At 39.3% G+C, this 26,817-nt stretch overlaps 1 protein-coding gene across 1 annotated transcript in view; it reads left to right on the forward strand.

Moving 5' to 3' along the window:
• The window catches only part of LOC139754434 (proteasome activator complex subunit 4-like), a 576,322-nt gene that overhangs the window by 342,123 nt on the left and 207,382 nt on the right, over positions 1 to 26,817 (forward strand). The window contains exons 21-22 of the mRNA XM_071671710.1: positions 893 to 1,148; positions 26,604 to 26,794. Of these exons, the coding sequence (XP_071527811.1) occupies positions 893 to 1,148; positions 26,604 to 26,794 (447 nt within the window). The remainder of the gene's footprint in view (positions 1 to 892; positions 1,149 to 26,603; positions 26,795 to 26,817) is intronic.

Genomic DNA, 26,817 nt, shown 5'->3' on the forward strand with positions numbered 1-26,817 from the left:
GAGAATGGATGTGAATGAATATGGCCCTTCTTCATCAGTTCCTGGCACAACCTAGCTAACACAGGAAAAGGCGAACAGTTATGAAAGAAATACATATACCTTACCTTACCTTCATGTTCCAGATTCTGTTCTATCTTTATGATGCTCCTGCAGCACTGAGAAAGTTAGTAATGTCCACTAGTTAGGATCACAGGTCGTTAAGTATTGTGATGTGTGCATATGTCCATGTGCAGAAAGTGCAGGGCAGTTGAGTAGTAAGTGCTCGTTGTGTTCCTTCTGGTAGTTGCATTGTGGGCATGATGGGTCTTGAGAAATGTTGAAATGGTGTTTATAGTGTTATAATTGGTAAGTGATGCCTCGAATGTAAGTGGGAGAGTATGACTCAAGTTTGTGTGTGGAATTTGATTTCTGATGGGCATATGTCTGGTGGGTTATGGTTAAGACAGAGTTAGAATGCATTGTATAAAGTCACCTGGGACAAAGATGGTGTTCAAACTACAGAAATATTCGTTTTTTGATGATATATGGTAAGTCGCATGGGAGTGTGGTGATTGGGAGGGTGATAGCGCATACAGTAAACCCACGATTTATTGGACTAATTGGAGAGAAGGGGTGTCCATTAATGCTGAAAGTTCGTTAAATTGAATGTAACCTGTTTCTGCGCCATATTTAAGTTCTTTCTTTTAACACTTCTGTCACTGTAGGATTTAGTGTGTAGTACAATAGTTGGGCGGCAGATACCTGGCAGCATGGGAATGCTCACTGGGCACCGGTTGGAGGCAGAAGTCACACTGAGGAAGAGGTGATGCCACCTTTCTCCTGTGAAAGGATACTTTTTTACAATAAACTGTGCAATGACTACTTGCTTTCATGTACCTCTTACATGGTGCAGAGTAGGATTCAAACCCATGCCGGAAAACCCCAAGTTGTGGCTAGGCTGCCCCCCTTCTTCAGGAGATTGGGTACACCCAGGGAAAATGCCTTAGATGGGGGAACCAATATAGACAGTGAGGAGATGGAAGCTTTCAACAAAAAGTGGGGAATCATGGCCTGCATATCCTTGGCCCACTTCCCCCAGTCCAGTGGACATGCTGAAGGAGCAGTAAAGGCAGCCAAATGGATTTTGAGGGGCAACACAGGTGTTGCAGGTAGTCTGTACAATAGCAAAGTGACTCAGGCCATGCTCCAATATCTTAACAATCCCCAAGACAGCGGGATAAGTCACCTGTGCAGCTGGCAGCAGGAAGACAGTTGTGAGATGGTGTCCCAGTACCCCAGAAACATTATCTGATAAATTGGCAATGGAGAACTGTTCTGCAAAACTAGGAGTGGACCATTGCAGAGACCCGGGCATGCATGCATGGTGGCCCAGAAGGTGATGCTGCTATGCTGCACCAGCTGTCTGTAGGCACCCCTGTCTGTATGCAGGATGACTCATCGCTTCAGAGGTTAAGGACAGATCAGGCGTGGTAGTGGAGGTGAAGCTTTATAGACAATACTCTGTGAAGCTGGATGGCAGTGGCCACCTGTCTTTGCGAAACTGACATCCCTTATGCTCATGGGTTTCACTGATCCCCACAACATCCATGGGTCAAGATGAGTACCTACCATAAGTGGCTTCGCCCAGTTGTGGCAACACCTACCCTCAGGTGGCGATGCTCTCCCCATGTGAGACACTGCCCTGCACACATGTAAGATTGTTTTTGTTGTGGCTCATGTGAAGAATGAAAACACTAATTTGTTGTCATATTTGTTCTGCTCGCATGTAAAGGAAGTGTATTGTTGCTGAGTAGTGAATTGTGTATATTTGTCTTATGCCTTGTTGAATTTAGATTTCATTCTTTATTTTTGTCATTTTGTTTTAAGTTTTCGTTTTTGTTGTAAGAAATGTCACATTTAGTTACCAAAATCTCATGAGGGGGTGTAAGGTGTAGTGTGTGGGCACCTGATCGCATGAGAATGCTCACCGGGCAGTTGGAGGCAGGAGTCAGACTGAGATAGAGGTGAGGCTACCCCTCTCATTTGAAAAGGTACTTCTTTATGATAAAGTAAAAGATGGACTACCTGCTTTTATTCACCTCTTACAATCACTTGATGCCATTTTGAATTGTAAGGACTGAAAAAATTATTTGATAAAGTCACAATTCTGAAATAACAGAAAAACACTGTATACAACCTGACCACATGGTAGCTTGAGTCAGATGAAGACTGAAACAAAGCAAGTCTACCCTAAGTTACCAAAAACAATTGCAATATGAAATATGCATGCTGTGGCTTTTTAGTTTTTTATTTATTAGATTTTTATTAATTAATGTAATGTATTATTGTTTGTCCATTAAATCCAAGATCATTTATATTGGGGTCCAGTGAATTGAGGGTTTACTGTATAGAGCTTCGGATTAGAGAGGAACAATATGGTTTCGGTAGTGTTAGAGGATGTGTGGATCAGGTGTTTGCCGGAAAGAATGTGTGTTCTAAATATTTAGAGTAGCAGAAGGACTTGTATGTGACATTTATGGATCTGGAGAAAGCATAAGAGTTTTGATAAAGATGCCTTTCAGAAGGTGTTATGAATATGTAGTGTGGGAGAAAAGCTGCTAGAAGTATAGAGAAACAAGAGTGTTAGATGTGTGTGTATGAGTAGAAAGGGAGAGTGAGTGATTTGCTCACCATTTCCTGGTGCTGCAGAGCTAACACAGGAAATGGCGAACAGTTATGAAAACAATACCTATACCTTACCTTACCTTCCTGTCTCAGGAATCTGCTCTACCCTTATGAGGCTCCTGCAGCACATAGGAAGCTAGCCATGTCCACAAATTATGACCATAGGTCATTGAGTATTGTGATATGTATGTGTGTGTGTGTGTGTGTGTTTATGCACAGAAAGTGCTATGTAATTGCTCGTTGTCTTCTTTATTGTAGTTGCATTGTGGGCATGATGGATCTTGAGAAATGTTGAAACAGTATTTGTAGTGGTTTAGTGATAATTGATGCCCTGATTGTAAGTGGGAGAGAGTAACTCAAGTTTGTCTGGGGAGTTTGATTTCTTATGGGCATATGTCTGGTGGGTTAGAGTTAAGACAAGAGTTAGAATGCATGTGTAGGGCCATAGTATAAAGGCAATTGAGACAAAGGTGAGTTCAAACTACAGAGGTATACGTTTTTTGAGGGTACTTGGTAAGTTGCATGGGATTGTGGTGATTGGAAGTGATAGCACATACAGAACTTCAGATTGGAGGGGAATGAAATGTTTCAGTAATGGTTAGAGGATGTGTGGATCAGGTATTTGCCATAAAGAATGTTGTTTAGTGCTTGTTGGGTTATGTCAATGTATTTTTTTTTTTGTCAGTTGTATTTGTTTGGTGATCTGCAAGAAGAGGTTACTGAAGTGTGAGGCAGGGGTAAGCTTTTTATTTCTGCATGGTTATTGGTAGTTATTGTAAAGTGTTTTTGGTGGGATGGGTTTGATGCTGTTGCATACAAATAAGGGACAAGCATGTTAAGGTGGGACTGTACTGAGAGAGTCTTTGTTTCATGTTGTAGGTGTTGGATTTTCATGGGTGCAAGGCTGTCACTGATTGTTGTGAGTGGTTTCCAGCTTTGTTGTATTTGGAAGACCTGGTAGGTGAGGCATAGTTTACGGTGGAGTGGATGAATTGTTTGTAGAGGATACGAGGGAGTTCGTTCTTGTATAAATCTGGTGCCAGTTAGTGCTGTGAGGGCATTTAGTTAGTGTGTAGCTTTTGTGATGAAGTATTTGAACTGGGTACTGAATATCATGTATGTATCACATATGATGTCTAGAATGTTTAGATATTTTCTCAGTGGTAATGTCCATTCAAGGAGTATGTAGAGTGTGAGCTGTATTCATGTCTATGTGGGGCTAAAAGAGTGATAGAAGACATCTCTGGATATGCTGACATTCTCATCTGGGTTAGTCATTGTTCCAGTTGTGTAATGTAGTGCTGCATGTTTGATGTTGCTACTGTGGTGTCAAAATGTTGTGATGTGATGGTGAGGCTGTTTGTATATGAAAGAGCCTTTATGTTGAGGTTTGCCTGCGGTAATTGGAGATCATGTAGAAAGTGATTGAAGAGAGTTTGAGAAAGAACTTATCCTTGGGTAACTCCATTGCAGAGTTTAAGTGTTTTAGAAGTGAAGCCATTATAAGTAAATTTGGCATGGTGGCCAGATATGAAGTTGGCCAACCGCTTTTTGTTGGTGTGGAGTATGGTGTCAAGTACATGTTTGGAGACAGTCTCAAATGCTTTTTTTTTTTTTTTTGTATATCTATTGTCATTAGTACTGTGCAAGAAGAGAGTTGTGGTTGATTGAATCCATCTAGGATATGTTGTTTGAGTTCATTGTGTAGTGTGGTGGTAGTGTGTTTGGATACGAACTCATGCTGTGTGGGAGAGAGGGAGATATTTTCTTTGGGTCTGTTGTTGATAATTTTTTCCACAGAATTTGGATACTGAGGATAGAGGTGATGAAGAGTGGTAGGAGGAGGGTGAGTTAAGGAATGTTTAGAGGGATTTAGGATTGGTATAATTTAGGCAAGTTTATAGATATTAGGGATTTTGCTGTGTAGCCAGTAGTTGAAGATATCTGTAAGTGATTGGTTTGCAAATGGGCCATACTGTTATAAGAGAAAGTTTGATATGTTTTCAAAGCTTGTGTCATTGTTTATGAAGGGTGGGTGAGAAATTGTTTCTAGGCAGATTTTGTGTAGCACCAGGAACAAGTGAAGAAACTGCCTCATTCATTCACATCCACTGTTTAACTCTCATTTAGAATGCACTGGAACCAGAGTCTCCCCCCCCCCACTCATGATCAGGCCCCACAGACTTTTATGTATTTTCTCTTGACCTCTTCATGTGCTTTGCTTCAGTCCAATGACAGCAGGTTTTTCCCTGTGTACTACATCACACCAATTTGCTATCCTTCTCATGCCTTGCATCTCCCTGCATGTTTAGTATCTGAGCCTTCAAATCATCTTTTATGCCATCCTTCCACCTTCTCCTTGGTTTCCCATCCATTCTTGACATGTATACATGTATACTCTCTCTTTCATTCTTTCCTCACTCATTGGTTCCATATATCAAGACCATTTAAATGCATTCTCTTCAGCTCACTCATTCAAACTCCTCTTTCTACCATACCTCCCTCTTACCCTTTTATTTCTTATTCAAACAATTCTCTTCATACCACACATTTTCCCAAGACATTTCATTTTGCAACACACCAAACCTCTTCTCCACATTTTTATCCAGGGCCCATGCCTTGCATTCATAGAGCACTAACAGCACTGCCATACCATCAAATATACACATCTTTCCTTTCAGAGACACTGACCTCTTATTCCACAATTCAACACATATCTCAGTGCATCCAGTACCATTACCTTCTCACCCCTTCACATTATTTCCATGGTTGCATTTGCTGTCATTTTCACTTTAGGTATCTAGAACACTCCACTCCACTTCCTTAAGTTTCTATCATTTCAGCTGACCTCTCATTCCACACATACCTCAGTGCATCCAAGACCATTTCCCTCTCATCCCCTCACATTATTTCTAGGGTTGCATTTGCTGTCATTTTCACTCCAGATATCTAAAACACTCCATTTTCTTAAGTTACTTTCCTTTCAAACTCTCAGTAATAAACTTGCTTTTATTTATATATACACTTTCTTTTGTCACACACTCTCCTAAACTCAGACTTCAGCTTCTGCAGTTTCTCTTTTGAATCCATAACCAGTGCAGTATCATTAGCAAAGTACAATTAACTCACCTTCCAGGTTCTCCCACCCTTAGCAGAACTGCACATCTGTTCTTCAAGACCCTTGCATTCACCTCCCTTACCACCCTGTCCTTAAACAAATTACAGAGCTATGGTATCATCACATACCCCTGGTGCAGTCCCAACTTAACCCTCCCCTCTCTCTGCTTGTTTATATACCTTATTCCTCTTTATAGAATCTCTTCACTGCTTCTAGCAGCCTCCCCCCCCTCATCATTCCCAAAGTGTGTTTGTCAGCCATATCATACAGTTTCATCAGATCCATATAATGCCTCAGAAGTCCTGCTTCTTACGAGCATTTCTTGCATATATTCTTCAAAGGAAGCTTCTGATCCATATGTCCTCTACCACCCCTGAAGCCACATTGTTTCTCTATAATCTGAAGCTCAGTGCATGCGACCACTCTTGTAACCACTGTTCTCCCATACGACTTACCAGGCACGCAGTCAGTAAACTTACATCCCAGTAATTTGAACGTTTACTTTGCCCCTTTTACCTTTATATACAGTGGCATTATACAGGTATTCCACCAATCCTCAGTCGTCTCAATATGGGCCCTACATACATTGAAAATACTGACAAATCATACAAAAACATAGTCACCTACTTTCATAAGAAATTCAACTGCAATCCCATCCACTCCATGTTCTTTTCTGTAATTCTTCTTTTTTTTTTTTTTTTTTGCTTTGTCGCTGTCTCCCGCGTTTGCGAGGTAGCGCAAGGAAACAGACGAAAGAAATGGCCCAACCCACCCCCATACACATGTATATACATACGTCCACACACGCAAATATACATACCTACACAGCTTTCCATGGTTTACCCCAGACGCTTCACATGCCTTGATTCAATCCACTGACAGCACGTCAACCCCGGTATACCACATCGCTCCAATTCACTCTATTCCTTGCCCTCCTTTCACCCTCCTGCATGTTCAGGCCCCGATCACACAAAATCTTTTTCACTCCATCTTTCCACCTCCAATTTGGTCTCCCTCTTCTCCTCGTTCCCTCCACCTCCGACACATATATCCTCTTGGTCAATCTTTCCTCACTCATTCTCTCCATGTGCCCAAACCATTTCAAAACACCCTCTTCTGCTCTCTCAACCACGCTCTTTTTATTTCCACACATCTCTCTTACCCTTACGTTACTTACTCGATCAAACCACCTCACACCACACATTGTCCTCAAACATCTCATTTCCAGCACATCCATCCTCCTGCGCACAACTCTATCCATAGCCCACGCCTCGCAACCATACAACATTGTTGGAACCACTATTCCTTCAAACATACTCATTTTTGCTTTCCGAGATAATGTTCTCGACTTCCACACATTCTTCAAGGCTCCCAGAATTTTCGCCCCCTCCCCCACCCTATGATCCACTTCCGCTTCCATGGTTCCATCCGCTGCCAGATCCACTCCCAGATATCTAAAACACTTCACTTCCTCCAGTTTTTCTCCATTCAAACTCACCTCCCAATTGACTTGACCCTCAACCCTACTGTACCTAATAACCTTGCTCTTATTCACATTTACTCTTAACTTTCTTCTTTCACACACTTTACCAAACTCAGTCACCAGCTTCTGCAGTTTCTCACATGAATCAGCCACCAGCGCTGTATCATCAGCGAACAACAACTGACTCACTTCCCAAGCTCTCTCATCCCCAACAGACTTCATACTTGCCCCTCTTTCCAAAACTCTTGCATTCACCTCCCTAACAACCCCATCCATAAACAAATTAAACAACCATGGAGACATCACACACCCCTGCCGCAAACCTACATTCACTGAGAACCAATCACTTTCCTCTCTTCCTACACGTACACATGCCTTACATCCTCGATAAAAACTTTTCACTGCTTCTAACAACTTGCCTCCCACACCATATATTCTTAATACCTTCCACAGAGCATCTCTATCAACTCTATCATATGCCTTCTCCAGATCCATAAATGCTACATACAAATCCATTTGCTTTTCTAAGTATTTCTCACATACATTCTTCAAAGCAAACACCTGATCCACACATCCTCTACCACTTCTGAAACCACACTGCTCTTCCCCAATCTGATGCTCTTTACATGCTTTCACCCTCTCAATCAATACCCTCCCATATAATTTACCAGGAATACTCAACAAACTTATGCCTCTGTAATTTGAGCACTCACTCTTATCCCCTTTGCCTTTGTACAATGGCACTATGCATGCATTCCGCCAATCCTCAGGCACCTCACCGTGAGTCATACATACATTGAATAACCTTACCTTATGATGTATCTTTATTATTATTATTATTATTATTATTATTATTATTATTATTATTATATGGGAGGGTATTGATTGAGAGGGTGAAGGGCTGTACAGAGCTTCAGACTGGGGAAGAGCAGTGTGGTTTCAGAAGTGGTAGAGGATGTGTGGATCAGGTGTTTGCTTTGAAGAATGTGTGAGAAATATTTAGAAAAACAGATGGATTTATATGTAGCATTAATGGATCTGGGGAAGGTATATGATAGGGTTGATAGAGATGCTTTGTGGAAGGTCTTAAGAGTATATTGTGTATATGCTTACACTTATAAAACACACAAACTTCTGTAATTCTTCTTTACTTTCAGTAAACAACACCATCATCCACAAACAGGTTTGTCGATGACCATCATACCTCACTACCACACTTCATCTCTGCCTCCTCTTTCCCTAATTTTGCTTTTATCTCTTATCGCTCCATCCACTCTTATACATGCATTTGCTCCTCTAGAGAAGGCTTTCATATCATTCAACAGTTATCCCCCCTACCTCATATGTCCTTAACACATGCCATGCACCATTCCACTCAATACTGTCAAATGTTTCCTCCAGATCCCCAGATGCTGTATGCACCTTCTTACATGTTGCTAGATATTCCTCCATATTCATTCCCATTGCACAAAAGCCCCTTTGCCCCTTACTTATTGTGGATTCAGTCACTTTCATCACTCTATCAGCATTACTTTTTCATGCATTTTTCCTGATATACTTAACAGACTTATTCCCCTATAACTGTTCCATACATTTTTAGCTCTTTTTTTCCTTTGAATAAAGGGACTATAATAGCTTACACCTAATCCTCAGGCATAGCCTTCTGCTTCCAAGCTTACTTGCATATCAAATGCATTCACTACATCAAACTTTCTTCTCCATACTTCATCATTTCAGCCATAATACCATTTACTTTAGGTGTGTTTCTTACTTTCAGCCTCATTATAGCCCCTTTTTACCTCCCTTCTTGCCCTAGGCTCCTGCACTTTTATCCTTTCCCTTACATCCTCCATATGCATGCTTGTCACAGCTGCTGCCTTACCTTCTCCCTCATTCAATCAATTCTACAAAAAGCTCTTTCCATCTTCCTTTCACTTCTTCCTTTTGATTCAGCAACTCCCCTTCCTTACTTCTCACATTTATTTTTCCACTCTCACATCCACCTCTTTCATATTTCACCTCTTTCTTATACAATTTCTTATTTTTCCTAAACTTTCATGCAACTTTCCTCTAAAGTCTTCGTCTACTCTTTCTCTGTTTTTCTCTGTCATCTTTTCATTCTGCTTGCACATCGTATACTCTTCTGACTGTTTCTGAACTACTACTGGTACATTCCTTTTGAGATCTACCTTATCTTTTTCATCTATTCTGCAGCATTTCTAATCTCATCTTTCCATCATGCATTTCCCCTTGTATCCAACATACTAATTCCACAACCTTTATTTTTTTCCATACATTTTGAACACCTTATTCACACATGAATGCGCCACTACATTTACTGCACTTCCATCTAAATTTTGTTACCCTTCTTTCATACTCCTTGCAGTCTTTCAGATTGCTCTTCTTGCTTGCCAACACTTTCACCTCTCCAGTCTTCACGACAACTGCAAAATGGTCTGAATCCAGTACAACCAAACTCAGCCTTTCATCTGCTACTACATAGTCAATCCCTTTTCTTCTCTTCCATCATTTCTCATTCCTGTATATCTGTGGGTCACTTTTGCTGAAAAAGATGTTTCCAAGAAATTAATCCTTCTCAATACAGACATCCATGAGATAACTTCCATTCCCATTTACTCCAGGCACTCCCCATTCACCAACTATCTCACCAATTTAATCACATCCCACCTTTGTGTTCCTAACCCCCATCAAAACCCCTTTTCTTCCCTTCTCAAACCATTTTATACAGTTATTCAAATTTCTCCTGAAATGCTCATCACCTCATCCATAAACATTGAATGTCAGTGGTGACATCATATGCCCTTGCTACAGCTGCACCTTCACTCGCGACTTCTCACACTTGTAACTTCCTACTCATACATATCCCTATTACCCTTGACAAAATCTCACTGCTTCTTGCGACTTTTCTCATACATCATGTATTCTTCAGACCTTCTGCAATGCATATTGTCATTGCCATCATGTGCTTTCTCCAGATCCATAATTGCCATATACAAATCCATCCATATCTGTAAGTATTTCTCACACACATTCTTGAAAGCAGACACCTGATCCATACATCCTCTACCATTTTTAAAGCCACATTGTTACTCCCTAGTATGGTACACTGTACACACCTTCACCCTCTCAGTCACTACTTTCCCATATAACTTACTAGGTACATGCAACAAATTTATACCCATGTAGTTTGAACAGTCACCTTCGTCCCCCATACCTTTTATGCAGTTGGACAATGTATGAATTCTGCCGATCCTTAGGCATCTCATGATCCATACATACATTGAAAATCATAATAACCAGTCATCAACATAGTGACTTTCTTAAGAAATTTAACTGCATTACTATCCAATCTGGCCACTTTGTCACATTTCATCTTATGCATGGCTTTCACTACCTCTTCTGTCTTCGTCAAAACACTCTACATGACTCTCACTTTACATACCATCCTCACATAAGCATCCTACATTTGTCGTGTGATCATCAAACACATTCATTGGTCCTTCAAAATATCCCATTCCATCTCCTCACTTCATCATTACTTGTTACCACTTCCTCATTTACTCCCTTCAGTGATGTTCCTGTTTTTTCTTTCGTTTTCCACACAGTAATAACCTCCTTCTAAAACTTTTTTTTTTTTTTTTTGTCGCTGTCTTCCGCGTTTGCGAGGTAGCGCAAGGAAACAGACGAAAGAAATGGCCAAACCCACCCCCATACACATGTATATACATACACGTCCACACACGCAAATATACATACCTACACAGCTTTCCATGGTTTACCCCAGACGCTTCACATGTCCTGATTCAATCCACTGACAGCACGTCAACCCCGGTATACCACATTGATCCAATTCACTCTATTCCTTGCCCTCCTTTCACCCTCCTGCATGTTCAGGCCCCGATCACACAAAATCTTTTTCACTCCATCTTTCGACCTCCAATTTGGTCTCCCGCTTCTCCTCGTTCCCTCCACCTCCGACACATATATCCTCTTGGTCAATCTTTCCTCACTCATTCTCTCCATGTGCCCAAACCATTTCAAAACACCCTCTTCTGCTCTCTCAACCACGCTCTTTTTATTTCCACACATCTCTCTTACCCTTAAGTTACTTACTCGATCAAACCACCTCACACCATACATTGTCCTCAAACATCTCATTTCTAGCACATCCACCCTCCTGCGCACAACTCTATCCATAGCCCACGCCTCGCAACCATATAACATTGTTGGAACCACTATTCCTTCAAACATACCCATTTTTGCTTTCTGAGATAATGTTCTCGACTTCCACACATTCTTCAAGGCTCCCAGGATTTTTGCCCCCTCCCCCACCCTATGATCCACTTCCGCTTCCATGGTTCCATCCGCTGCCAGATCCACTCCCAGATATCTAAAACACTTTACTTCCTCCAGTTTTTCTCCATTCAAACTTACCTCCCAATTGACTTGACCCTCAACCCTACTGTACCTAATAACCTTGCTCTTATTCACATTTACTCTTAACTTTCTTCTTTCACATACTTTACCAATCTCAGTCACCAGCTTCTGCAGTTTCTCACATGAATCAGCCACCAGCGCTGTATCATCAGCGAACAACAACTGACTCACTTCCCAAGCTCTCTCATCCCCAACAGACTTCATACTTGCCCCTCTTTCCAGGACTCTTGCATTCACCTCCCTAACAACCCCATCCATAAACAAATTAAACAACCATGGAGACATCACACACCCCTGCCGCAAACTTTTTATTCTCCTTAAAGTTTACTGATGCTTACTCCCCATTTCTCAGCTGCCATCTCTTTCAACCTCTTCACCATCCTCTTGACCTCCTGCTGCTTTCTTTTATACATCTCCCAATCGTTTGCACTCTTTTTCTGTAAGTACTGCCCATACACTTCACTTTTCTCTTCGACTTGCAAATTTACTTCTTCATCCTGCCACTCATTACCCTTTCTAACCTATCCACCTCCCACTGTATGCATGCCAAAAGCATCTTTCTCACATGCCATTACTGCTTCCTTGAATACCTCCCATTCCGTGCCCTCTCCCGTTGCTTCATTTATTCTCACCTTTTGTGTTGTATATTCAGTCTCTCTTGGTATGTCTTAACACAAGTTTCATTTAAGATAAGATAAGATAAGATACTTTATTCGTCAAATTGTTATACAAAATGTAATACAAAATGAAATTCGTTTTGGCTTTAGAGCTCCTTAGTAGTTGTAAAAAAAACATTAAAATATTAACAAGAAATATTGCATAGGTTATTTCATATAAAATGTTACTTTGCTATTGTGTACATGCGATATCAGCTTGTCACCATCCCTATCATGAACCATCACCTACAGTTATCATGAAACTTAAAGCTAGAAGTTATAGTGATGATAGATGATTGAAAAGCAGAATGCTTTTAGGTACAAACGACTTTTTGTATCTATCGGTGCGCAGCTTGGGCAGAGCTAGCCTTCTACTAGATTTAAGATTCGTGTAACAATTATGTAGCGGATGCATTACATCTTTCATCATTCTGTCTACTTGTTTCATTGTACCTTTTTGATACAGCTTATTCAGTGATGTGGTCTCTGCACCTAGTTTTCTTGCTTTCTTAACAATCCTTCCCAACTTCTTTTATCTTTGCAAGTAAGTTTTCCATACCAGGCAGTGATTGAAAAATTTATAACTGATTCTAAAATTGATTTGTAAAATAGGCTAATGACCATTTTATCTACATGTAGGTTATGCAAGATACGTACAAAGTGTAATCTTTGGTTACATTTCCTTGACACCATATCTGTATTAACACTTCCCTTCAACTGGTCATCAATCATAAAGCCCAAATACTTATACTGGTTTACTCTTTCTACGTTTTCTTCCTCAATTGTTAATAGGTCTGGTACGTGTTTATTTTTAGTTCTGAAATCAAATATCTCTCGTTTTCTTTACATTAAGCTCCAAAAAATTTTGTTTACTCCAGTCAACGAATTTTTTAACTTGAGTTAAATAGCCTTCATAATTATTATTTACAATTTTTCCTAAGATAACTGTATTGTCAGCATATTTTATAATAGTACAATCATCAATTTCACTTCTACAATCATCGGTATACAAGGTGAAAAGAGCTGGGGACAATACACAACCTTGGGGGGCTCCTGTGTTGGTGACTATCACATTAGACTTAACATTATTTACTTTGGTATATTGGGGTCTCTGGGTTAAAAAGCTAAAAATCCATATTAAGATATTTCTATTTACACCCAATTCTAGCATTTTATTGAGCAAAATATGAGGTTGCATTGTATTAAATGCTGAACTAAAATCAATGTATAGTGCTCTAATTTGTGATTTGGGCTTATCTAAATGCTTATTAATATCATTTAATGGTACAAGTGTTGCATCCTGTACACTCCTATTATTACGATAAGCAAATTGCATAGGGTCTTTTAAATTATTTGTTTTTTCACAGATATAGTTTTTCACAATGCTTTCTAAACATTTCATAATATTAGATGTTAGTACTACAGGTCTGAAGTCTTTGTGATCTTTTGGGTGATTAATTTTTGCAATAGGTTTCACTTCAGATTCTTTCCATTTATAAGGCACCACTCCCTGATCCAGCGAGTCCTGAAATAATGTGGTCAGTACGGGTGTCAATTGTTTTGCACAGCAGGTATCCCGTCTGGCCCTGTAGCTTTACCTGCTCGAATATTCTGCAGGGACTTCTGTATGTCTTCTTGCCTAATTATAATTCTTTCATCATTGTTAGATTGAATTTCTGTCATTACCTCATTACACGCATCACTGAAATCATGTCTTTCAAATCTCGCAAAGAACGCGTTCATTTCATTTACATATGTGTTGATATTTTCCGGTTCAGGCACACTTTGTTTCTTCTTGTGCCCGCACAGGCTTTTAGGTCCTTTCCAAGCGTCTTTTACTCTGTTTTAAACAAGCCTTCAACTTTTTCTTTGTATATTCTTTTCGATTCAGTAATTTTTTTATCAATATTACTTTGCAATGTTCTTCTTTCAACATCACTTCCATTTCGCATGAGTCTGTGTTTTTCATTTAGCATAGATTTTAGTTCTTTTTTAATCCATGGTTTATTGTTTGGGTATATCTTTATTGTTTTGGTAGGTACGATCATATCAAAGCAAAAGTGAAAGTATTCATTGAAAATATCTAAGTGTTGATATCAGTCCTGTTTTCTATCAGGACAGACCAGTCTGTACAGTCAAAACACGCTTGTAATCGTTGTCTCTTGTTATCGTCCCATTCTCTAATTTCAATTTCTTTCGATTTGACTCTTTTCAGTAATTGTTTATATGTAGGTACACAGTATAGCATGTTATGGTCTCCATTTCCAATGTTTGCTCGTTTAAAAACTTTATATCCATCTTTAATATTACAATACATCTTATCCAGTGTCGCGTTACCTCTTGTGGGACAGTTTACTGTTTGTTCCAAGCTCACGTACTCTCACCACTCTCTTTCCGCCCATAACATTCCCCCTTTTCCGAAAACCTCTACAAATCTTCGCCTTTGCTTCCACATGGTAATGATCAGGCATCCCACCAGCTACCCCTATCAGCACATTCACATCCAAAAGTCTGTCTTTTTCCCCCTGTCCATTAATGTGTAATCCAGTAATGCCTGCTGACCATCTTTCCTGCACATACTTTGGTGTATCCCTCTTTTTAATCTAGGTATTCTCTGCCACCAGTCCGTTCACCACTCCCATTCACATTACCAAGCTAGGGTTTACTATATGTGATTGAGCATAGATGACGTATATTTGTAAAGAATAGATATTTACTTTTTGCTCATTTGAAACTAAGGAAAAGTATTAATCCATTTACTTTCATAATAGAATTTGCAATTTTGATCAGCTGTATCAGATTGTTTTCAGTTTCTGAAAAAAATGTATTGATATATTGTAAATATAAGTTCATTGAGAGAGAATCTTGAAAATTTGTGACGTGTAATAAACAAGCTTGATCAAAATTAGGATACGAGGTTATGTTTTGTACATTTTCACAAAGTGGCTCATCATGCATCATCATACATTCATTCCTTCATGCCTCTACTAGTAGTACCTAAATGTTTATGATAATGATAATTTTTTATGCAGTTTTAGGGGAAAAGGAAATCTGCTTCCATATTTCATGCATTTCTTAGAAGGCATATAAGATGGGTGAGAGTAGGATGCTTGGAAACACTGATTTTTTTGTATTTCACTTTCTAAAAAATGGAACAAAGGGAGCCAAACAAGGTGTGCTCATCCTCCTTGAAGGCTCAGGCTAGGGTGTCTGAATGTGTATGGATGCAACCAAGATTAGAAGAAAGGAGAGATAGATAGTATGTTTAAGAAAAGGAACCTGTATGTTCTGGCTCTGAGAAAAACAAAGCTCAAGGGTAAAGGGGAAGTATACTTTGAGAATATCTGAAGGGTAAAGACAGGGGTTAGTTTGAGGGTAAAAGCTGAAAAAGGGGTAGCTTTTTTGTTGAAATGGGAGTCATTGGAATGTGCCAAAGAGTGTAAAGAAGTGAGCTGCTGACTGGTATAGGTAAAAATTTAAATGAATTACAAGAGATGGGTGATTAAAAGTGGTGATGCACTTGGCCATGAGAAGAAAGATGATGAGGCAAGCTGGTCATTGGCAGCTCAGTGGTGTGTCATTCTGATAATTGTTTCTTTCCCTACACATTGAAACTTTAGAACTCTCAACCATCTCGTGTCTTTCCTAATAAGTTACATCCAGGCACTTTTTGAAAGACAGGTTTTTCACTTCCTCCAAAATGTAAATACTTTTCCTTGTCTCTTGTGTTTCCCTTTCATTAACCTCTTCATATTTCACTTAAGGCCTATCCTTGATGTGGACTTTTGCCTCTGACTGGAACCTCCATATGTAAAAGAATAAAAAGAGTTTTGGAAACAGCTGAGTGAGTGTGTCAGCTGTTTTGATGCAAGAGATCAGGTGATATAAATGCTAATGTGAGTAATGCAGCAGTTAAGGGTATAAGTAGGGAGTTGGGGTACCTGATATGATGAATTAGAATGATGAACAACTTGTGAAGTTGTGTGCTGAGATAAGACTGGTGCATGTGAATAATTGGCTGAAAAAGAGGGCCATGTATATGTGGATGAGTAGATAAGATGGTAAGAGGGCAGTACTGGTTTGAATGCTAATTGACAGATGTGCAGAAGAGAGAGACTCTGATGTGAATGTCCTGAGAGAGGCAACTGGTGAGATGTCTGATATCTTGATAAAGGTAAGGGTGAAATTTTGTAGAGGTTTTCCAGAAAAGAAGAAATGCTATGAGTAAGGAAAGGGTGGTGAAAGTGGGAAAGAGACAGATATGAAGAAACACTTGGAGAGATAGAGTGTAGAATGGCAAATAGTAAGAATAAATGCAGTTAGAGGAGTGGGTAAAGTATGGTTGGTATTTAGGGAAGTGATGCTGGCATGTGCAAGAGAAGTGTGTGACATTTGGGTGGTGGGCAGGTGAGAAAGGTTAGTGAGTGATGGGATGACAAGGTAAAGTTGGTAGTCAAATAGAAGAGAGAGGGGTATATGAGGTACTTACAGGGAAGGACAGATTAATGGGAGATGTACAAAAGAAAATGGGCAGGAGAAGAGGACGATGCAGGGATTGAAAAAGAGCTCAAATGAAAATTAGGGTAAGTGAGCATCAGTAAACTAAAGGGAGAGAGATGTTTTGGAAGGGGGTTAATAGAATGAGAAAAGTAAGAGAATAGATGGAAGCATCAGAGAAGGAGGCCAGTGGGGAAGTGATGATAGGTACAGGTACACTACTGATTTTCTGGCACTCTTAGCTCCAAAGCCTTGTCGGATTAACCATTTTGCCGGACCAACCGTGGTCACATAATGATAATTCATTAACACACCTGTAGCCCACTAATTATACATCCCCCATGTGTCTAAAGTATACCATGGACTGCTTGAAATTTAAATGAAACAACTATCAAATGTTGAAGCCCCCTAAGATGGTACATATGTCCTTAGATTGTTTGAATCCAGTGGCGTATATAGGGTATGGAAGGTAGGGCAGGTACCCTGGATGCCACTTAAAGGGGGGCGCCAGTGGCATAATGGCATCCTGGATCCAGACAATGATTTGGATCTTAAAGATTTAGATTTCTTGACCATGAAAACATATCTTTGGCATTTGGAATCACATTGATATCATTATTAGTTCAATAGTTATTCACCAAAATTGATATTTCCCGTAATGGCATCCTGGACCCAGACAATGATTCAGATCACTCCCAATATCTAATCAATTGGTCTTTGTGTCATTTCTGACTTTCCCTGAAAATTTCATCAAAATTTGTTCTTATCTTTTGTTGAAAGTTGCTCACACACAAACAAACAGATGCCAGTAAAAACATAATCTCCTTGGCGGAGGTAATAAAAGTGAAAGTTATTGGTGTCATATGTTTGGACAGGGGAGCAATTTTAGTGCGTGCCATAGGCGCTATTTCCCCTAGATAAGACCCTGTTTGAATCCTGTGGGGTCTTCTATGTCTTCTGTTGTTAGTGTTTTCCTAGGTGTGCATCGCCAGAATAATGCAATTTCGTATGCATTGTACACCTCAGGACGGAGGTGCTTATCAGCTTTGAATTCTGCAAATTCATCCACATACTCGGCAGCTCCTTCTTGGTTTGCAGACCGCTTTTCTCTGCACACTTTATTCATGGAAATTCCAAGACGCTTCTTGAATCTTTGAAGCTATCCTTCACTATAGTCATGCTTATGTTGTAATTTAAGTTCTTTATGGAACAACTTAGCCTGGTCCATTATCGTGCTACCTGACACCTCCACTTCATCACTCTGATGCTGTTGAAACCATTCCATGATCACTCGATTGCACTCAATACTCTTACCATCTTTCATAGTTTTTTAATCGTCATTTGCTTCTTGGAATCGCTGTCTGTGTAGAATTTCAATATTTTCTCCCTTTGCTTCTTTATATCATAAACTGTTGAATCACTACTGTAGATGTCACACAGCTTACGCACCGAAACACCAGGGTCCATTTTTTTCAACAGCTCTACTTTATCTTGAATTGATATGGACTGGTGTTTACGTTTGACACCATGACTGATGCTTTCATATGTCTTAGAAGCCATAGTTAGGGTCGAATTTAAGCAAAATAAGCTAAGAATCTCACAGAATTGCGGCATCACCACCGAGTGCAGTGTAAAGAATGTACATAAGTGCGCCCTTCACACAATGCCATCTGTGGCCACCCAGTAAACTAGTCTGGTGGCCGTGGTAATTTCAAGTTATCTCACGTAATTTTGTCCGGGCTAAAAGAGGTGCAGAACCACCAGTTGCCGGAAAATCGGTGGTGTACCTGAAGTGATGGAGTGTGGAGGAGTGAGTATGTTGAAGGACTATTAAATGTGTTTGATGATTTGATGGCAGAAGTGGGATGTTTATGGTAGGAAGGTAAGCAGATTGAGAGATTCATAGAAAGTGGGTTTGATGAAGAGAAAAGAGGTGGTGAAAACTTTGGCTCTAGATTGGATGATATTGCAGTTAAATTTCTTAAAAATGGGGGTGACTGTGTTGCTGATTGGTTAGTTTTCAGTTTATACATGGATCATGGTGAGGTACCTGGGGATTGGCAGAATGGAGTTATAGTGCCATTGTATAAAGACAAGTGGTACAAAGATGAGTGTTAGAACTATAGTGCTATTGTATAAAGACAAGCAGGAGAAAGGTGAGTGGGAGAACTATGGAGGCATAAGTTTGTTGAGCATACCTAGTAAGTTGTATGTGATATTGATAATTGAAAGGGTAAAGGCATGTACAGAGCATCAGACTGGGAAGGAACAATGTAGTTTTTGGAATTGTATGGGGATGTGTGGGTAAGATTTTTGTTTTAAAGAATGTGTATGAGAAGTATTTAGGGAAACAGAAGTATTTGTGTGTGGCACTTGTGGAACTGGAGAAAGCATATGATATGGTTGATAGAGATGCCTTGTGGAAGGTCATAAGAATTTATGGTTTGGGAGAAAAGTAAGGTGTGTGTGTGCAAGAAAGAAGAGAGGCAGTTGAGTGATTCTAAGGGAAGGTGAGTCGGGCATGGATGTATAATGTCACCATGTCTGTTTAATCTGTTCCTGGATGGGGTAATAGAGGTGAATGAAAAACTGTTAGAGAGATGGGCAAGTCTGCTGTTTGTCAGGCTGCCCATTATAACCATGAGGTTCTACCTGGAAGATAAGTCAGTTTTTGTTTATTGATGACACTGTGCTGGTAGCTGAGTAAGAAATAGAAGCTCATGTCTGAATTTAGGATACTGTGTGAAAGGAGAAAGTTGGAGTAAATATTATAAAAGCAAGGTTCTTAGGTTTGATAATGGAGAGAGAGAGAGAGAGAGAGAGAGAGAGAGAGAGAGAGAGAGAGAGAGAGAGAGAGAGAGAGAGAGAGAGAGAGAGATCATTTGGAGTGTTACTCTGGTGAGAACCAGGAGGAGGTGAGGTGTTTTAGATCCTTGGAAGTGGATATGGCAGTGAACAGAATCACAAAAGTTGAAGTGAGCCATAGCATGGTTGAGGAGGCTAAGGTGTGTGAGGGTAAAGATGGGTATATTTGAGGAGTGAAAATGAAAGTGGATTATAAGATGTGGATGTGTATTAGTGCTCATGCACTTAGAAATTAGAGAAGTGAGGAAGAGTGATAAGTTTTTTTTAGGTGAACTATGTGAATGTGTCAGTAATTTTGATGAGGGATTAATCATTAGTGATGGGAGATTTAAATGCAAATATGGGTAATGTGGCATTGTCACCAGTTGCCGTTTCTTGAAGGAAATATCACTGCATTTATATGTAGGTAGAATAGTTGCTCAGATGAATATATGTGTATGAGTGGAGTAGATAAAGAGTTAGGAGGAATGCAGAGAAAATTTAAAACACTGTAGCTCAATCAGATTTGCTAATTGGTAGGCAGGGGACAAAAGTGAGACTTTCTTTTGATAGGGGAAATGGAAAAAAAAATGTTGGAAGATGGTATTCAGAAGCATGTATTAAAGCTCTAGTGTGCCATGCATAATGTCCCCATGTAAATCATTTCTACATATTTGGCTGGAGTGAAAAAGTGGGATATTGGAAGGTGTCTGGAATGCATCCCTATTTTTCCATATACTGTTTGGTGCAGATTCACTGTACAGGTAAAACTTTCAGAATTCATATGGCTTGGGAAAACTATGTTCAAAATTTGGGAAAATTTGGACCATGGAAACTTAAACATTATGTGTGTACACACAATTAGTTGAGAGTAGAACCAGTATGATGCAACGACAGGGCACATTAATTGTTTTGCTGTGATGCCTGTGAATCTTTCCTTGAATCATTTGTCATTCAACTTGCTCATTTGAACACAGATTAGCAGTTTGGATGGCATAACCTGTGTCATTCGAGTATATTATGGCTATTTTGAGGGTTTTATCGCACTGATGATATAGAATTCGTACTTAGCACCTGAATCTCATCTGTTTAAAACATTCAGCGTATATTTCATAAACTGCAGTAAATTTTATCTTTTATATATATAATTTGTACACAGTTCTTTTTAGTAGATTCTTATCTAATGCTTGAATTGATGATTATGTACAGATTCTGAAAATTATGGGAGAAAATAGGTGAAATAGATGGAGGTCATACCTCCTACCAAACTTTAGTGACAGTGTTCACTTCAAAACATCCAATATAAGATCTGAAAGATTTTTGATGTACTATATTCTTCATTGTTTTTCAACACAGTTCTTTTCAGAAGGTTCTTACTTGATAATTGTATTAATAATCATCTGAATGTTTAAAAGAATTTAAAAAAAATAACTGAAGGAGATGAGTGTATTGGTAAGACATCTTTACCAATATGACTTCTACCCCTCCAGCAGCCCCTTCTCAGCATAAATACTGACACCTCAACAGAGCTGACTGGAATAACTTCCATTACTTCTTTTCTAACTTTCCTTAGGTAAATTACTGTCTCTGTGGTGATGCTTTTGTCTCTGCCAAATGCATAGCAGAGGTTATTCAAATGGGAATGAATGCATTTATCCCCTTTTCCTCCAAAATGACCTCTTCTTCTAGTCCATGATTCAACCATTGCTGTTTTTGAGGCCATTCAGGCAAGGGATCAGGCATATTGGGCTTGGAAAAATTCTTCCTCTGACTCCCATTCAGCTTTTATCACTTAGCAGAATCGATGCAAGCACATTATCCATCCTTAGCAAAATCAATGCAAGCACATTATTCATCCTGAGCAAAATCAGTGCAAACACATTATCCATCCATAGCGAAATCAATGCAAGCACATTATTCATCCTTAGCAAAATCAATGCAAACACATTATCCATCCATAGCAAAATCAATGCAAGCACATTATTCATCCTTAGCAAAATCAGTGCAAACACATTATCCATCCATAGCAAAATCAATGCAAGCACATTATTCATCCTCGGCAAAATCAATGCAAGCACATTATCCATCCTTAGCAAAATTAATGCAAGCACTTTATCCATCAGGCAAAGCATTTCTTTATTCAAAGGAAATGTGTTCTCATTATCCACTGATGGGCCTTTCTGATCTTTAGCTGATGGTACCTCTAACAACTTCTGTTGCTTTATATTTCCATTCTGATGGTGCTATAGGTGTCCTGTAGACAAAACACTCTTTAGTTCCCATTTCTTCTATAACTTCACCTTGGATGGCTTACATTTCTTCACCCCATTATGCTCCTCTCACTAATCCTGTGCCTCCCCCTTTGATCTTTTTATAGACTGTCCAAAAAGTGCTCCTCTCTGTAAACACAAGCAAGGATTATGGTCCTGATGGCATCCATCCCCTTGTACTGAAAGTGTTTGCCTTTGAACTTCCACCTGTGCTTGCTTGTCTGTTCCTTTTCTTTTTAAAAACCAAAACTTTTACTTCTTGGAAGCAAGTGTTGACACATCCTATCCCTCAGAAGTGTGACCATTCTGACCCCTCAAACTATCGTCCTGTTGCTTTGACATCAGCCATTTTCAGTCTTTGAAGCCCTCCTCAACTTCCAAATCCTTAGTCACCTCGAAACTCGCACTCCTCTTTCTGATCACTAGTATGACTTTCATAAGGTGGGATCCACTGGTGATATTCTTTCCTATCTTAACAGTGTCTGGTCATTACCCCTGAAAGGTTACCCCAGAAAGGTTTTGATGTGTCATGTAGTTGCCTTTGACATATCTAAAGCCTTTGGCAGGTGTGACATTGGGGTCTCATCTCTAAGCTTCCCCTTTTAGCATTTAGGTTGCTTTCCCTTCTTTTCTCCTTCATATCTAGCTTCCTCACTGGCCAATCTATCTCTGTGGTTGTTAGTGGATCAGCCTCTCCCATTTTCTCGATCAAAAAGGGTGTCCATCAAGGTTCTGTCCTGTTCCCTACACTTCTTTTTCTTTTCTTTATACAATTTCCTCTTTCACAAATAACCTGATAAACTTACACGCTGATGACTCAACACTGCATTCATCCACATTGTCCAGTTCTGCTCCCTCTTCTCTCACTTGATCTGCATCTCGTCTTGACACAGCTTCCTCAGTAGATTAAGACTTGTACAGGATATCTCAGTGGCGTAGACGGTCTAGTTTTTTAATGCTTCCAGGACCCAGTTTCTATCCATCTCTCTGGTGATAACTCCTCACTTCTCTCATCTCTCCTTTTACAATTCTGTAATTCCACCTCTTGACTCAATGAACATACTTGGTATTACTGTAACATGCACTCTTTTTTGAAAACCTCACATTGCCGAAATTGCTAAATCTGCCTCAAAGAAACTGAGAGTCCTATTTGGATGTGGAAGCTTCTTTTCTTCTAAATGGTTGCTTGTTTATACAGAGGCTTAGTTCATTCTTGAATGGAGGACTGCTCTCACATCTGGGGTGGTTCTAGCTCTGCATCCCTACTTGGCAGAGTTTAATCAAAAGCTTGTAAACTGTCCCTGGATAACTTCCAGACTTGACTTTCTTGCCTTATGCTGCAGTGTTGGTTCACTTGTCTTCATCTTTAGGTATTGCTTTGGTTTTGCTTTGGAGAGCTGCCTGTTTGTGTGTCCCCAAGACCAAGCACTTTTGGCAAGCTGCTGCATGATATGATTACTGTGTGGCCGTTGATAACTGTCTTTCCCTACACCTCAAAGCTTTAACTCGGTACCATCTCATGTCTTTCCCAATAACTATGAAGTGGCATTTTTTAAAAGACAGGTTTTCTACTTCCTCCAAAATTCGTTATACTTTCCCTTGTCTTTTCTTTTTCCCTTTCATAATGCTCTAAGGCCTTGCCTTGATGTGGACTTTTGTCTGTGACTGTAGCCTCAGGGAAAAAAAATTTCTCTTTGGGTAAGCTGAGAATACCATTTCTGTCTTGATTGTTTTATTATCCTTATGCGTGTTCTTTCATTTCATAAAAGAGAAATTGTTTACTTACTACATTACTGTTTCAGTGTGTAAGCAATGTTTACTTGTTGGGGAGACCAATCTGGTGAGAGCTCAAGGGGGAAGTGAAAGTTTTTTATTGGTTGTGAATCTTGAGTCTTGCATCAAACATTGTTTGACTACCTCATATGAACATAAATTAGTCTTTTTATGGATGGCATAGACCATTTTAACCAAGTATATTTTTGGGGTTTTGTCAAACTAACAGATTGGAATTCTTACTAAGATCCTGTACCCCCTTTGGTTCAAAACCTTCAGTGCATTATCAATACAGTTTTATGGTATATTGCATTAATCATATATTTTTTGTATAGAGTTCTTGTCATGGTTCTTACCTAATGTATGAATTGATAATTATCTATATTTTCAGGAACATATAGGAGAAAGTGGATGAAATTGATGGGGGTCATACCTCATTCTGATCTTTATTGACAGTGTTCATTTTGAACCATTGAAGATATAATAAGTTGATTATTATTATTATTATACTTTGTCGCTGTCTCCTGTGTTAGTGAGGTAGTGCAGGGAAACAGACGAAAGAATGGCCCAACCCGCCCACAAACACATGTATGTACATAAACGCTCACACACCCACATATACATACCTTTACATTTCAGCGTATACATACATATACATACACAGACATATACATATATACACATGTACATATTCATACATGCTGCCTTCATCCATTCCCTGCCGCCACCCTGCCACACTTGAAATGGCATCCCCCTCCCCCGTGTGCATGCGAGGTAGCCCTAGGAGAAGACAGTAAAGGCCACATTCGTTCACACTGTCTGTAGCTGTCATGTGTAAATGGTATGGAATATTTCATTTATCTTTTATGTTTTGCATGATGTTCTTTTGAGGATCATGTAATCATGAATTAATAATCATCTTTGTATTTGAAAAAATAAAAGAAAGTAGCTAAAGTGGTAGTGTATAGCTTGAATTTCTTTACCAGTACAACCCCATCACAATTTACTTGTATTTCTCAATGGGTAAGTTAAGAACAAATTCAATCATTGGTTATCTGTTTGAGTGTTCTTATATGATTTTCTCTCACTTTTTGAGAGAAATTGTTTTTTAGTACTTTACTTTTTTGATGTAAATGAAGCATTTTCATGTTTGGAAGATAATCTGGCAAGAACACTAGGGTGAAACAAACCAGGTTTTTCCTTTGACTCTCTACAGATTATTTCGTACATCAGACATTATTTTAGTCACTCATATGAACTCTAGCTTCAACACTTTTGATGGCATACATTTTGTCATTTTCTTATATTTCGGCTACGTTTAGTGTATTTTTTCATGATTTTCTCGCTCCCTATCTGCTGTTGTTATTACATCTTATTTTTTATTTATTCATTTTGCTTTGTTGCTGTCTCCTGCATTAGCGAGGTAGCGCAAGGAATGGCCCAACCCACCCACATACACATGTATATACATACACGTCCACACACACAAATATACATATCTATACATCTCAACGTATACATATATGCACACACACACAGACATATATACACATGTACATAATTCATACTGTCTGCCTTTATTCATTCCCATCGCCACTCCGCCACACATGAAATAACAACCCCCTCCCTCCTCATGTGCGCGAGGTAGTGCTAGGAAAAGACAACAAAGGCCACATTTATTCACACTCAGTCTCTATCTGTCATGTAATAATGCACCGAAACCACAGCTCCCTTTCCACATCCAGGCCCCACAGAACTTTCCATGGTTTACCCCAGATGCTTCACGTGCCCTGGTTCAATCCATTGACAGCACATCAACCCTGGTATACCACATCATTCCAATTCACTCTTATTCCTTGCACGCCTTTCACCCTCCTGCCTGTTCAGGCCCCGATCACTCAGAATCTTTTTCGCTCCATCTTTCCACCTCCAATTTGGTATCCCACTTCTCCTCGTTCCCTCCACCTCTGACACATATATCCTCTTTGTCAATCTTTCCTCACTCATTCTCTCCATGTGACCAAACCATTTCAAAACACCCTCTTCTGCTCTCTCAACCACACTCTTTTTATTACCACACATCTCTCTTACCCTATTATTACTTACATCTTATATATTTCCAAATATGTTGATCATTTTTGATTCATTCATAAGGGAAGAACCTTCTGAGAAAAATTGTGTAAAAAATATGTGAAAAATGCAGTTCACTGTATCATTTTCTCAATTATTATTTAAATGTTTTGAAATGAATATGATGACTAGCAGTTGTTAAGAGTTGTAAGTTGTAAGACTTCTATCAGTTTAACCTAATTTCTTTAATGATATTTTGAAAATGTAGATAATTATTAATCTTTGCTGTAGGTAAGAACCTACTGACAGGAACTGTATACATGAACTAAATGGGGATTACAATTCACCAAATTATTTCATTAGTTATATATTGAATATTTTGAATGGAAGGAGAGCATGCAACTGTAACCCAGAAAAAATGAGACAACTTGGAGGTTATTTTGAACTTGAATTTTAGGGATCTTTGAATTTTAGACATTTGTATTTCGAAGGTATTACCTGGAAATGGATATTTCCTAGAATGCTTTCCTTGTTTAAATCAGGCAAATGGGTATGAATAGGGATGGCTAGTACCATAGGTGACATTATCTCATTGAAAAAAATTAGATCAATCATGGGTCATTAAAGACATGAGGATTTATTGTGTGCATACCATAGTAAGTTGCATATCATCAGTTCGTGGTTCATGGCTCAGAGCCAGATTTCATAGTTCATATGTGAATGTTCATCATAAGGTAAGAAATTATTAGAAATTTTTCTGTCCACTTCAGGGAGTTTGTACCTATTGTTGGGACGGCAGAACAAGTCTCTAATGGTACGTCGTGATTGGGAATCTCTCAACTTGGTGTGGCCAGCATTAATTGCTTCCAAGCACTCTGAAAAGCCATCCATTATTAAACTGATGAATGCACTCTCCGATGCTGTATATTACTATATGGAACTCTTTGCAATATACCATCAGGTATTTATAATCTGTATTTATTT

This window comes from Panulirus ornatus, chromosome 17 (assembly GCF_036320965.1).
Source record: "Panulirus ornatus isolate Po-2019 chromosome 17, ASM3632096v1, whole genome shotgun sequence".
Taxonomy (NCBI): domain Eukaryota; kingdom Metazoa; phylum Arthropoda; class Malacostraca; order Decapoda; family Palinuridae; genus Panulirus; species Panulirus ornatus.